This window comes from Ovis aries, chromosome 14 (assembly GCF_016772045.2).
Source record: "Ovis aries strain OAR_USU_Benz2616 breed Rambouillet chromosome 14, ARS-UI_Ramb_v3.0, whole genome shotgun sequence".
NCBI classification, from domain to species: domain Eukaryota; kingdom Metazoa; phylum Chordata; class Mammalia; order Artiodactyla; family Bovidae; genus Ovis; species Ovis aries.
Genome location: NC_056067.1, coordinates 62210699 through 62224057, shown reverse-complemented (window position 1 = coordinate 62224057; position 13359 = coordinate 62210699). Strand labels below are relative to the sequence as shown.

The 13359-nt window shown below is 47.2% G+C and overlaps 1 protein-coding gene across 1 annotated transcript; it reads right to left on the bottom strand.

Annotated features, from left to right (window-relative positions):
• Window positions 1-6449: 6449 nt before the first annotated feature.
• On the bottom strand, window positions 6450-12371 carry LOC101116169 (cationic amino acid transporter 3-like). The gene is given in 12 exon segments (XM_042231420.2): window positions 6450-6486; window positions 6488-6566; window positions 6732-6840; window positions 7244-7410; window positions 7606-7793; window positions 8922-9024; window positions 9130-9269; window positions 9434-9656; window positions 9810-9922; window positions 10129-10306; window positions 11123-11283; window positions 11850-12371. Coding segments are annotated over 12 exon segments (1857 nt in total). The 5' UTR covers window positions 12209-12371.
• Between the last annotated feature and the right edge of the window lie 988 nt (window positions 12372-13359).

Sequence of the window (13359 nt, the reverse complement as noted above, 5' to 3'; positions counted from 1 at the left end):
AGGATCAAATAAGCCAAATGGATGTGCTTGTTTTCACTGAAGACACTCAAGTCATATTTTCAGTCCATTTCAAACTCCTGAATATTTTCCCTTAGGCTTACACTTTTGATTTCTTACCAGACACCGTAGAGTGAGTTCTAAACGGGAGGTGAAGAAGAGAATGTGGGCAGTGTGATTCAGGATGGCTCACCAAATACGACCATATTCCAATCAGGAAAGTGAGACATAGGAATAAGGGAAGAAGCTTTCTTTTTAAGGGATGAACTTGAAGTAGGCAAGACACTGCAGCCCACACCTGATTGGCTAGAACCTGTTCCAGTGGCCCTACCCACCTGCAAAGGGTGCTGGGAAATGTAGTCTTTATTCTAAATAGCCACGAACCCACCTAAGATAGAACATTTTCAGGAAGCAAGTAGGTAGAGGACCGCCCTCAGTCTCTGTAATATATTGGTAAGAATCAACTCCCCCAAATGATGATTGATTGAGATTTTATATGTATATGTATAGGGCTTCCCTGGTGACTCAGACAGTAAAGAATTTGCCTGCAATGCAGGAGACCCAGGTTCGATCCCTCGGTGGGAAAGATCTGGAGAAGAGAATGGCAACCCACTCCAGTATTCTCACCTGGAGAATTCCATGGATAGAGGAGCCTGGTGGGCTGCAGTTCATGGGGTCACACAGAGTCGGACACGACTGAATGACTTACATACTTTCACACATGTATACATATTTTGGTGTATGGCATGGCAAGTGGAATTTCCCTGACCAGGGTCTTAACTACTGGATCACCAAGGAAGTCCTTTTTAAAAGACGTTTTCAGTTGTTTGGCCATGCCTTACGGCATGTGGGATCTTAGTTCCCTGACCAAGTGTTGAACCCGAGCCCTCTGCATTAAGTGTGAAGCCCTAACCACTGGATGCCAGGGCAGTTCTACCACTGACTAATCACTTAAATTTTTGTTTTCACCAAGTAAGTCCTTTAGCCGCTATACGCATTCCCTTGATTGAGATATTTTTAGAAAAAAAGAGATGTAGCTTGGTGGCTGAAAATTTACGCACACCCGCTCTAGGGGATTTTAATGCTATCCACAGACTATCACTCTGGTGATTATTACAGAGCTAAAATTCGGACATGCAAGAGGAATAAACAAACACCAATTCCCTAAGTGCAGTGATTTTGTTTGTTTCTTTGTTTATTTTGGACTCATCATTCTACTGAAAAACAAGTGGGAGAATAGAAAATTAAATTATGGAGACTGGTCATATTCCATTCTTTTTGCCAGGCCCTAGGTACGGCATGGGAGAACTTTCGCTGTGGCACGTAGGATCGAGTTCCCTGATCAGGGGGCTGAACCCGGGCCTCCTGCACTGGGATGCACAGAGTCTTACCCTCTCGACCACCAGGGAAGTCCCCATACTCCATTCTTGGGGGGAAAAGCGACAAGGGTGGGAAAAAGGCAACTCTCCCCACAACTTTAACCCCTACATGCATTCCCTTGAGTAGAGTTTGAAGGAAATTGAGTTAATCAGTCCCTTAGGGATAATTAGAAGTTTTCAAAGTTTTCTGGGTCCCTGAGGCGTGAGCCATGGGGAACCCTCTGGAGGTACTGGGGAAGAACACAGAGGTAAGAAATCAATTCCTTTCCATTTGCATCATTGTCCCTGGGAAGACAGCAGATGCTTAATCACCTCCCCAGACGCCTACTTCACCTTGTCGCCCTGCTCACCGACATTCACTGACCCCTGGCTACCTGTGGCAACCACCCATTTTAGGAATTTCGGTGAAATAACAGGTTCATGATTTGCTCTGTCTCCTGCTTTTGCAACTCTTTTATCCCCCTAGTCAATCCAAACCAATAATAATCATTTTGAAAAATCCTTCGTAACTTACCTTGAGACACCCACCTATAAGATTTTGTGATTTTCACGGTGGTACTAACCCATGATGAATAGGTCCTCATAAGAAGAGGAGGCTGGAATGCAGACAGTACATACAGACACCAAGGGGTGCGAGAGGGAGGAAATGCAAATACAAGGCACCTGAGAAAATGGGACCAAGACAGACCGGAAGATGCTGCGCTGCTGGCCTCGAGGATGGAGGAAGCGGCCTCTAGGCAGCAGTTTCCAGCATCTGGAAAAACCAAGGACCAGTTTTTCTCCCAGAAGCTCCAGGGGGATGTGTGGTCCTGCCAACACCTTGGTTTCAGCCTGGCGACACTGGCTTTGGACTTCTGGCCTTCAGAGCCATGAAAGAATAACTTTATTATATTTTGTAATTTTTCTTTTCTTTTTTTTTAAATGAAAGTACAATTGATTTACAATGTGTTAATTTCTGCTATAGCAAAACATTCTCTCAATGTTCTTTCCCTGTACGGTTTGTCATAGGATATATATTTTAAAAATGTACGTATTTATTTTTTGATAGCGCTGAGTCTTTGTTGCTGCCCAAGCTCTCTCTAGTTGCAGCGAGCGGGGGCTACTCTTCGTGGCGGCGCCTGGGCTTTTCCCTGCGGTGGCTTCCCTTGTTGTGGAGCACGGCCCTAGGGCACATGGCTTCAGCAGTTGCAGCACTGTGGGCTGTGGGCTGTGTGGGCTGTGTAGTTGCAGCTCCCGGGCTCTAGAGCACAGGCTCCGTAGTTGCGGCCAAGGGGCATAGCTGCCCTGCGGCATGTGGGATCTTCCTGTACCAGGGATTGAACGCATGTCTCCTGCATTGCAAGCAGATTCTTTATCACTGCGCCACCAGGGAAGTCCTGTCATAGGATATTGAATACAGTCCTCTGCGCTATAGAATAGGACATTGTTGTTTATCCAGGTTATATATAAAAACCTAAATTTTCTGTAAATTTTTTTAAATTTAAATTTTTAAACTTAATAGGCTGCACTGGGTCCGGGTTGCAGCACATGGGCTCTGTAGTTGCAATCTTCCTTGCAGCGGGTGGGATCTGGTTCTCTGACCAGGGATCAAACATGGGCGCCCTGCACTGGGAGTGTGGAGTCTTAACCACTGGACCACCAGGGAAGCCCCTGAAATTTCTGTTGTTTTCAGGAAAGCTATCTGGCTGGCTGGGGCTGAAATAGGGACAAGAATAAAATTCAAGCCGTTGTCCAAGAAAAAGGAAAGACACCTACATATAGCAAATTGCAGATTAACGATGAACTTTAAAAATATATTTTTATACATAATATTTTATAGGTATACAGATTTTATGTGTATTAATTACACATATATTTTAATATGTATACACAATACACTCTTACAGGCGTATGCCATTTATTTCTGCTTTGCACACACAGCAGTTTTTTGCAACTTGAAGTTTCGCAGCAACACTGGGTTGTCAGATGATGGTTAACATTTTTAGCAATAAAGTATGTTTTTGGCTGTTCAGCTTGTGGGATCTTAGTTCCCTGACTGGGGATCGAACCTGGCCCTGGCTGTGACAGCACTGAATCCTAACCAGTGGACTGCCAGGGACTTCCCAGCAATCAAGTCCTTTTAAATGAAGGGATGTATATTGTTTTTTAAAACAATGTCCCAGTACACTGAATAGACTGCAGTGCCTTTTATGTACTTTGTAATTTTATGTGCACTGTGAAACCAAAAAAATTTGTATGTGACTCCCTTCATTGCCATATTCTATTTATTGCAGTGGTCTGGAATCAAACCAGTGATATCTCCAGGGTACGCCTGTATTAACTCTTCACTTTGGGTCATATTATTTAATTGTTATCAAGAGTGCACCGTTTTCCCCACACTCTGGTTTTGGCTGACTGCGTTCTCAGTTGAAATCTGAATCTATCCCTCACGTCTGCCATGAGCTATCGTTGATCTAGAAACTTGAGTACATTCTGGTTCAGCCTTTATCAAGTCTCTTTCATGGGCAGTGTTCTGCCTTGCCTATCACAGCACACTGGGTTTTAACGGTCCAGCATATCCGGTTGTCTCACATCAGTAAGGGAGGAATGATAATCAGGTGATGTCAACCTGTTCCTCCTAAGTTTCACCTAACAGTTCCAGTCTCCATTCATCATGTCCTAACCCTATAATTTCGTCCAACTCTTTGCAAGTCTATGAACTGTAGCCCACCAGGCTCCTCTGGACTGTCCACAGAATTCTCCAGGTAAGAATACTGGAGTGGGTTGCCATTTCCTCCTCCGGGGGATCTTCCCAACTCAGGGAGCCTGGGTCTGCTACATTCCTGGCAGATTCTTTCCTGTCTGAGCCACTGGGGATGCTGAAGCTGAAGCTCCAAGACTTTGGCCACCTGATGTGAAGAACTGACTCGTTGGAAAAGACTCTGATGCTGGGAAAGATTGAAGGCAGGAGAAGAAGGGGACGACAGAGGAGGAGATGGCTGGATGGCATCACTGAGTCGATGGACATGAGTTTGAGCAAGTTCCAGGAGTTGTTGATGGACAGGGAAGCCTTGGGGTCCGTGGTTGCAGAGTTGGACACGACTGAGCAACTGAACTGAACCCTGTAATTTCAGTAGAACTTGCAATGAATTCTGCTAATCCTCCTCTGTCTACTTTTTAATTCATCTGATAGCTTTGCTGTCTTGTTTCTTGCCTGCCATACCCCCTTCACTCTAGTGCTGCTGTGCATTCTCAGAAACAATATTTCGTTATTACCAACATCTTCAGTGTCTATAAGGCTGATTTCGCGCATTCTGTTCCACAGCAACAACTTTTTATCTTTCTGGTTTAACTTTATTTTGGCCACATTGTGCAGCATGTGGGATCTTAGTTCCCCAACCAGGGATCAAACCTGTGCCCCCAGCAGTGGAAACACAGAGTTTTAACCCCTGGACGTCCAGGGAAGCCCCTAAGTGTCGCCCAGTCGTGTCCAACTCTTTGTGAGCCAAACAGGCTACAACTGTAGCCTAGCAGGCTCCTCTGTCCATGGGATTTTCCAGGCAAGAATACTGGAGTGGGTTGCCCTTTCCTTCTCCAGGGGATCTTCCCGACACAGGGATTGAACCCAGGTCTCCTGCATTAGAGGCAGATGCTTTACCGTCTGAGCCACCAGGGAAGCCCTCAGTCAGTTCAGTTGCTCAGTTGTGCGCGACTCTTTGCGACCCCATGAATCGCAGCACGCCAGGCCTCCCTGTCCATCACCAACTCCCAGAGTTCACCCAAACTCATGTCCATCGAGTTGGTAATGCCATCCAGCCATCTCATCCTCTGTTGTCCCCTTCTCCTCCTGCCCCCAATCCCTCCCAGCATCAGGGTCTTTTCCAACGAGTCAGCTCTTCGCATGAGGTGGCCAAAGTATTGGAGTTTCAGCTTCAGCATCAGTCCTTCCAATGAACACCCGGGACTGATCTCCTGGATGGACTGGTTGGATCTCCATGCAGTCCAAGGGAGTCTCAAGAGTCTTCTCCAACACCACAGGGAAGTCCTATATATCTATATATAAAGTCCCTTTATATCTTTTAGTTCTACCAAACTGTAACCATTTATCTATAAACCATTACTTCCTCCTCCCTTCCCCCACCTCTGGCAATGCAGGAGTTTTCTTTTTCTTTTTTTCCAATTAAGGACTTTTTGTCATCAACTCTATTGTGTGACCGTAAGGGTCTGTGATCACAGAAAAGTAAAGAAAAATGATCATTTAAACCATGTTAAACTAAATCTCAGTAAACCTGGGGAAAAGATAAAATGATCATTTTCTTTAATCCTGATTAAATGTTCCACTTTATCTCTTGTTATTCTTTTTCTCAAAATCTACTTTGATATTAATATAGCTACCGTAGCTTTCTTGTTTTACTCTGTACAATGCATCTGTTCCCTTCCTTTTACTTTCAACTTATTAGTTAGTTAATTAGTGTTAATAGCTCATTAATGTCTGACTCTTTGCAAGCCCATGGACCATAGCCTGCCAGGCTCCTCTGTCCATGGAATTCTCCAGCCAAGAACACTGGAGTGGGTTGCCATGCCCTTCTTCAGGGGATGTTCCCAAACCAGGGATCGAAGCTGGGTCTCCTGCATTGCAGGCAGATTCTTTACCATCTGAGCCACCAGAGCAGCCCTTTCCAACTTCTTGGTGACCTAATATTTAAAGGGCAACTCTTGACACAATACACAGTTACCTGTGTTTCCTTCTCGTGTGCCCACCTCTGTGTTCTTGCTGGAAATGGGTACAAGGAGTTGTTTCTCATGTGCCAGGTTAATATTTTATTTCTTCCTCTGGTTGCTGGTTACACTGTTGTACTTTGTGAGAATCCATCTTGCTGCACACTTATGAAGCATGCACTTTTCTGGGTGTATGTTATGGTTTTAAAAGTCTACTTAAAACTTAAACAACAAAAAAGTCATTTTGTCCACTGGCAGTGAATACGTGGCTCCAAATGCATTTCACCCTCATGCTCCACTGAGGCTCACAGTGCCCCTTGAACCAGCAGATCCTCCAGTGCACGGAGGGATTCCAATAGCATCTGTTTCCTGTGGCTAAGATGACTCAGCACCAGGGATGTTTTTCTCAAGTCTGAAGAGTGGAGGCTGGTGGCTGTGGCTTGTTGTTCTCCAAGCTGTGTTGAATCCCGTACCCAAAGTATATGACAAACCCTAGCAGGGAAATGAGACGATGAGAAGGGAAAGAAAGTGCTCACCCCACTTAAAAATGCCCAGTAAGCCTCCTGTTATGGTGTCTGACAGTTTAGGGCAGAGGCAGTAGGAAGAAGACTGGGTTTAACCCCTCAAGGAGCCTCTTTAGCCCAGAAAATCACTTACCAACCACCATCCAGATGCCAAATAGCGCCCAGGTCCCAGTGGTCATCCTCATCAGAGAGTAAATGTTCACGAAGATGCTGACCAGTGGGAGGACAGGCAGAGCAGGGACCTGTGGGCAGAGGCAGGTCATCCCTGAGCACAGCCCAGACGTCTGAAAGGGACACCCTACCCCAGTGGGGAGGAAGACAGTCCTAGCCAGGCTGTGTGCTCAGTGCCTACTGCGAGGGGGTTTGTAAAGCACTGAGCGTGGATCAGGGAAGAGTCCACTGCTTTAGCAAGCCCTCCCCCTTCCCTGGTCCAGCACAGAGTCTTCAGACCTCAAAGCCTGCAGACTTCATTCACTCAAGGTGGACAGTTTGGGGACATATAATAACCTACTTTTTTTTTGGGGGGGCATGTCATATGGCTTGTGGGATCTTAGTTCCCTGACCAGGGATTGAGCCTGGGCCCAGGGCAGTGAAAGCACAGAGTCCTAACCACTGGACCACCAAGGAACTCCCAAGATCACCTACCTTAAAATACAGAGGAGAGGGGTCCTGGGGCTGCCTCCAGATGATGGCCGTGACCCCAGTGATGAGCAGCGGCAGCAGCACAGCCACTGCTGTGAGCACGGGGTCTCCAGAGAACACCTGGCTGGGCCACTGGGCCAGGACCGGGCTCAGGATGGCCAGCAGGAGAACTGCAAGGGTCAAGGTGGAGGAGAACAGGCTGGACCCAGAAGACAGACGTCAGGACCTCGGGCCACATCCCTTCCCAGGCCTGCCCAACTCATGAAGGGCCATCATATCTCTAAGACTCCTCAACTGATGAAATACACACTCCCACTCATCCTGTCAATATCAGAATGTGACCAAAGAGAAATGCCACTGCTCACCAAGCAGGAAGGCACATCCATAGACAATCCGGCCAGATTTCTCTGTGGGGGTGCTGCTGGTAGGGAACCACAGACTTTTCAGGATGTTTGAGGTTCCTACTTCAGGTACAGAGTCCAAAGGACTGCCTTCAGCTTCAGGCTCCATCTCAATTTCCTTCCCTGTTTTCTCCTTCAAGTGTGACTTGTACCTGAATATGAGATATTAAGGCAATATTAACAAGGGACTGGTTCAAAATTGGGAAAGGAGTACATCAAGGCTGTATATTGTCACCCTGCTTATTTAACTTCTATGCAGAGTACATCATGAGAAATGACAGGCTCGCTGAATCACAAGCTGGAATCAAGATTGCCCAGAGAAATATCAACAACCTCAGATATGCAGATGGTACTATTTTAATGGCAGAAAGTGAAGAGGAGATAAAGAGCTTCCTGATGAAAGTGAAAGAGGAGAGTGAAAAAGTTGGCTTAGAGCTCAACATTCAAAAAACCAAGATTCTGGCATCTGGTCCCATCACTTCATGGCAAATAGATGGGGAAACAGTGGAAACAGTGTCAGATTTCATTTTCTTGGGCTCCAAAATCAATGTGGCCAGTGACTGCAGCCATGAAATTAAAAGACATTTGCTCCTTGGAAAAATAGCTATGAAAAATCTAGACAGTATATTAAAAAGCAGAGACATCACTTTGCTGACAAAGATACCTATAATCAAAGCTATGGTTTTTTCAGTAGTCACATATGGATGTGATAGGTGGACCATAAAGAAGGCTGAGCGCTGAAGAACTGATGCTTCTGAACTGTGGTGCTGGAGAAGACTGTTGAGAGTCCCTTGGACTGCAAGGAGATCCAACCAGTCAATCCTAAAGGAAATTAACCCTGAATATTCACTGGAAGGACTGATGCTGAAGCTGAAGCTCTAATACTTTGGCCACCCGATGTGAAGAGCTGACTCAATGGAAAAGACCATGATGCTGGGAAAGATTGAGGGCAGGAGGAGAAGTGGGTGACAGAGGATGAGACGATTGGATGGCATCACTGACTTGATGGACATGAATCTGAGCAAGCTCCAGGAGATAGTGAAGGACAGAGAAGCCTGGCGTGATACAGTCCATGGGGTGGCAAAGAGTTGGCGAAGACTTAGTGACTGAACAACAACAAGGTAATATTAACAGCAGCCCCGACTCAGCCAACATTACATAGCCTATGCCACCACTTTCTTAGCTTAAATCTAGAAGGCCTTTAGGAAGCAGCATGAAGGCAGAAGGTGATTCATTTCCATGAGTCCAAGGCCCCCGGTCAAGGTGTAGTGGAGTCTTACCTGAGGACAAGGACGGAAAATGCCACGAGAGTGTAAGCAAGCAGGGTCACAACTGACAGGAAGTCCACAAGATCACTGAGCTTGAAGAGCAAAGCCATGGCCCCTGGAATGGAGGGCACAGTCAAGATGGAAGGAGGGAGCGAGAAGCCACCGGAAATATCCAAGTTAAAAAAGTCAATCAAGGAAGGAGTGGGTTTTGTTTATTCACCTGCGAGGTTTCCGGAAGACATGATGGTCACGATGGGGGCGTCTGTGCGGGCACGGACCTGGGCAAGTGCCCGGAAAAGGAGCCCGTCCTCTGCCATCGCGTAGATCACCTGAGACATGGGGAACATGGCACTGTGGAGTCTGGAAGAGAAAGTGGGAGCGTGTGTGAGATGGTGCAGAAGCAGGAGAGACCGGGGTGTCTGCTCCCTGGTCTGCATGGGGTAAGGTGCCTTTATTTGGTTTCTCAATCCCAAGGGATGGGATTGGCATTTGACAGGAGACGGGCAGAAAGCCAAGATACTGACCTGTATGTAATAGCACAAATGATGCCGACACTCAGGACATATCTGGCGGAAACCCACCCACTGTGCAGAAATGTCTGAGATAAGGGGCTGTCAGGCTGAATCTGGGAGCAGGGCAGGATGAGGGTGAGGGATGCTGAGACACTGAAATAGGCCAAAAAGCAGATGAAGATGGAGAACGTGATGCCCAAGGGGATGGACCACTGAGGGTTTAGGGCTTCTTCGCCTGAAGGTTGGGAGGCAGTATTGGGTCAGGGATACGCGCTGGGGTGAAGGCACAAAGTCCCCTTTCCTCTGTAACCTCCAAGTGGTACCTGTGCCCAAGGGCAGCCCAGGCTGTGGCCAAACCCCAGATGGGGTCACACAGGGCCCAGGTTACCTCTAGAGATAACAGTGTCAAAGCCAACAAATGCGTAGAAACATAGAATTGCTCCGTGGAGAACCCCATCAAAGCCAAAAGGAATAAACCCTCCAGAACCCAGAGGGCCCAACCTATGGTGAGAGAAGGAATGAGGAAGAACATGGGGGAGGTTGCTCAGCCAGCTCTGAGCTCCTTGGTTAATATCATGAGTCCTGGGCTCCAACACGCCATTAATTGAGTCTGTCAATTCAGATCTGGTAGTCCCCACCAGAGTCCCAGCTCCGCATAAATCATCCCCCACGCCGAGCATCAGAATGGTCCAAGATACCCTCCTAACCTAGAGGTGCCACTGGATTCAGACATGTTCGATGCGTAGTCCTGTTCCGTGAGCTGCCAGTTGTGCAGGTCACCCTTAATGAAGCCCGAGAGGATGATGAAGCTCTGAACCAAAGTGTTGATGCCTGTGAACACTTTGTTAAACAGGGCTGAGTCATGAACTCCCAGCACCTGTAGTCCTGAGGAAAAGATAAAGATGAGACATCCTAGGTAACTAAGTCCACAGACACGGAAAGTAGACCAGGGGTTCCTAAGCTAGCCGGGGACTGAGATGGGGGAGATGGACAGTGACTTTTCTGTTGTGATGAATATATTTGAAACTAGATGGAGGTGGTTGTTATACAGCACTGGAAATGTACTGAACTGAATCGCCCCTGACTTGTACACTTTAAGGTGGTTCATCTCTAACTGTGGCCGTTATCTCACGATACGCAGGTCTACCAAATCCTGACGCTGTACACATCTTAATCAATGTTGCACGTCAACTGTGTTTCAGTAAAGTTGGTAAAGAATCATAGATGGATAACTTTATGTTATATGAACTTCCTTTCAATTAAAAACACGTCTTTGGTCTCAGTAAAGGGGAAGAAACATGTCAGTCTAAGTAAATAATTCTCACAAGGGGATGACTTTATAATAATTCACACTAAGAAATAATTCCCCAGGGGACTGTTGGCAATGTCTGGAGACAGTCTGGAGGGTGGGAATCACCTGTATTTAGTGAATAAAGGCCAGGGGTGCTACTCAACACCCGACAATGATATTTTAAAAAAACTAAAATGTACAGGACATCTCCCCACACCAAGAATGATCCAGCCCAAAATGTCAGTGTCGCCAAGGGTGGGAAACATTGGCCGATGACTTGCCTTACGGTCACTCGCATCCTAGACACTGCTTTTCAGTTCTAATCCCCTTCCATTCTGCTCCCCAATTCCCTGCCTTTCCCACCCCTCCACCCCACGATCTTCCCCTCTGGTCACTGGGCCCGGTCTTACCCATGAGCAGCAGCACCAGGGCCAAGGCCAGAAAGTCTGGGTACTTGGCCAGGAAGTGGGGCATGTGCAGAGAGAAAGTTCCTTGCAATGCCTGAGAGATGTGGTTCCCAATGAGGCTGTCAAAGATGTAGCTCCAAGCCCTGGCCAAAATGGCGGTGCCCGCAGTGGCAGAAGGAACAGGCATTAATTGAACTCCTAATATGCACCATGAGATGAATTTTTGGGAAACAGACAAAACACCTAATCTGAAAATGTTTTCCACTCCCCCCTGCCCATGGGATGGGGAGAGAGGACCCAGATGATTCACAGTTTAGGTCAACTATTTACTATGTGAAGAGGAAATCAATGTTATGTAAGAAAAGAAAACAGGGCAATAGGAAATGGAGGGCTGGAAGATGAGGGCTGAGTTTTTAAGTTGAGGTGTAAGAGAACATCCCGTGAAGGCAACAAAGGAGCAAAGACTTCAATATGGCGAAGGGATGAGCCCGCGGGCCATGCCTCCCCTCCCCCACTCCATACAGGTCCCTTTCTTTCTGGATTCTTGGTCCAATTGTTTAAGAAAAGAAGGAGAGAGCTGAGTAGAATGAACCTGTGGGGTTTTCTTGCCACTGTTACCTCCCCCTGCAAGGTCAATAACAAAGTGCTCACGAATGAGCAAACACCCCAATCCTCACTTCTAGTTACCTAATCTCAAGTCGCACACCATCCTTATCCAGTGATCTCACCAAGGACTAAGGACAGGATGAGGTTCCAGCCAGTGATAAAAGCATACAGCTGACCCATGGTGACATAGCTGTAGAGATACACGGAACCGGAGCGTGGTACCCGGGCCCATAACTCGGCATAGCAGAACCCTGACAGGAGAGAAAACAAGGCGGCCACCAAGAAGCAGATGACGATCGCTGGTCCAGTTATGTACTTGACCGTTTTACCGATCAGGATGTAGATGGCAGCTCTCAGGATCTTGCCCACACCCAAGATCACCAGGTTGAGGGTGTTCAGAGGAGCTCTGCGGCTCTCAGACTTCTCCTGGGGCTCCAGTGGCCCCAGCTTCCGACCGAACTGGTGAAAATACCGACGCAGCATCCTAGACACAGCTGAGGAGGCTCCGGTCTGCTGAGGAAGCAAGACACGAGGCCATCAGGAATGTCCGTCCACTCTTGGCCCTGGGAGTTCAGTTCTATGAAGCAATGGAGTGATGGGGAGCTGGTGGTAAACGGACATAGCAGACAAGTTCTCTGCCTCTGGGCTCTGGAAGTGAGGGCAAGGGGAACATGACTCCCCAAAATGTCCCACTTTGACATGGGGATTGCTTTGAGCTGAAGGCAATTTAGACCCAGCAGACTCAGGAGAAGCTCCTTGCCTCTCTCTCAGCTGCTGAAAGTATAGATTAGGGGACCTATGCCAGGAAGAGAGCTATTCCCAGAGAGAATTTTTATCTCAAAAAGACCTGGAGCAGCAAATATTTGTTCACCAAGCACTTGCTCTTCCCCATTGTCCTGTGACTTGTCTTCCTCCCCTTTGAACCCCCAGGCCCTGACCCCCTTCTCCTTAGATATAAGCTTCAATTGCTTGAATGTCTCTGGGCCTTAGAGTTTTTATCAGACTCGAATACGTAGCAAATTAAACTCGTTCATTTGACTTATGTCAACTTGTTAGACTGGGCAAAGAGCCTAGAGGGAAAAGCTCTGTGCCCCCAGCGAATGAAAAGCTTCTAATTGTGCCTGGCACGCTGGTAATTACACGCTTATTACAGGGTGATTTGAGTGGAGAAGAATGCTGATTTTTTAATAGAAATTGACCAGCTCTGCTGGTTCATATCCAGTTCTGCTTGTCTGGTTTTGCACAAACTACATGCAGTCTCTGTCCCTCTTTCCTGTATAAAATGAGGGAAATTATTATCATCATGATTTCCTTCCTTCCTTGGTATGTGTGAAGTGACTCTTTCAGGCGCTTGCTGATCAGAGAGCTCAGACTACACGTATTTCTTCACCCAGGATCCTGAAATCTCCCAGCTTTCTGTTTCATTGCTTGCAGAGGAAAATGGAATAGGGACTCTGCTTTGGGGTAGAAGGAGATGGAATTTGTAGGGAGGGACAGACTCAAGCTCAGCTCAGTCGAAGCATCAAACCAGAGTGGCCTCCCAACTGCCTGGGGGGAGGGGGGACTCACCTTCATTCTGACTCAGAAACGACCGGACGCTGTTTCCTGCTGCTGTGGGGCCTGAGGTGTCCCCT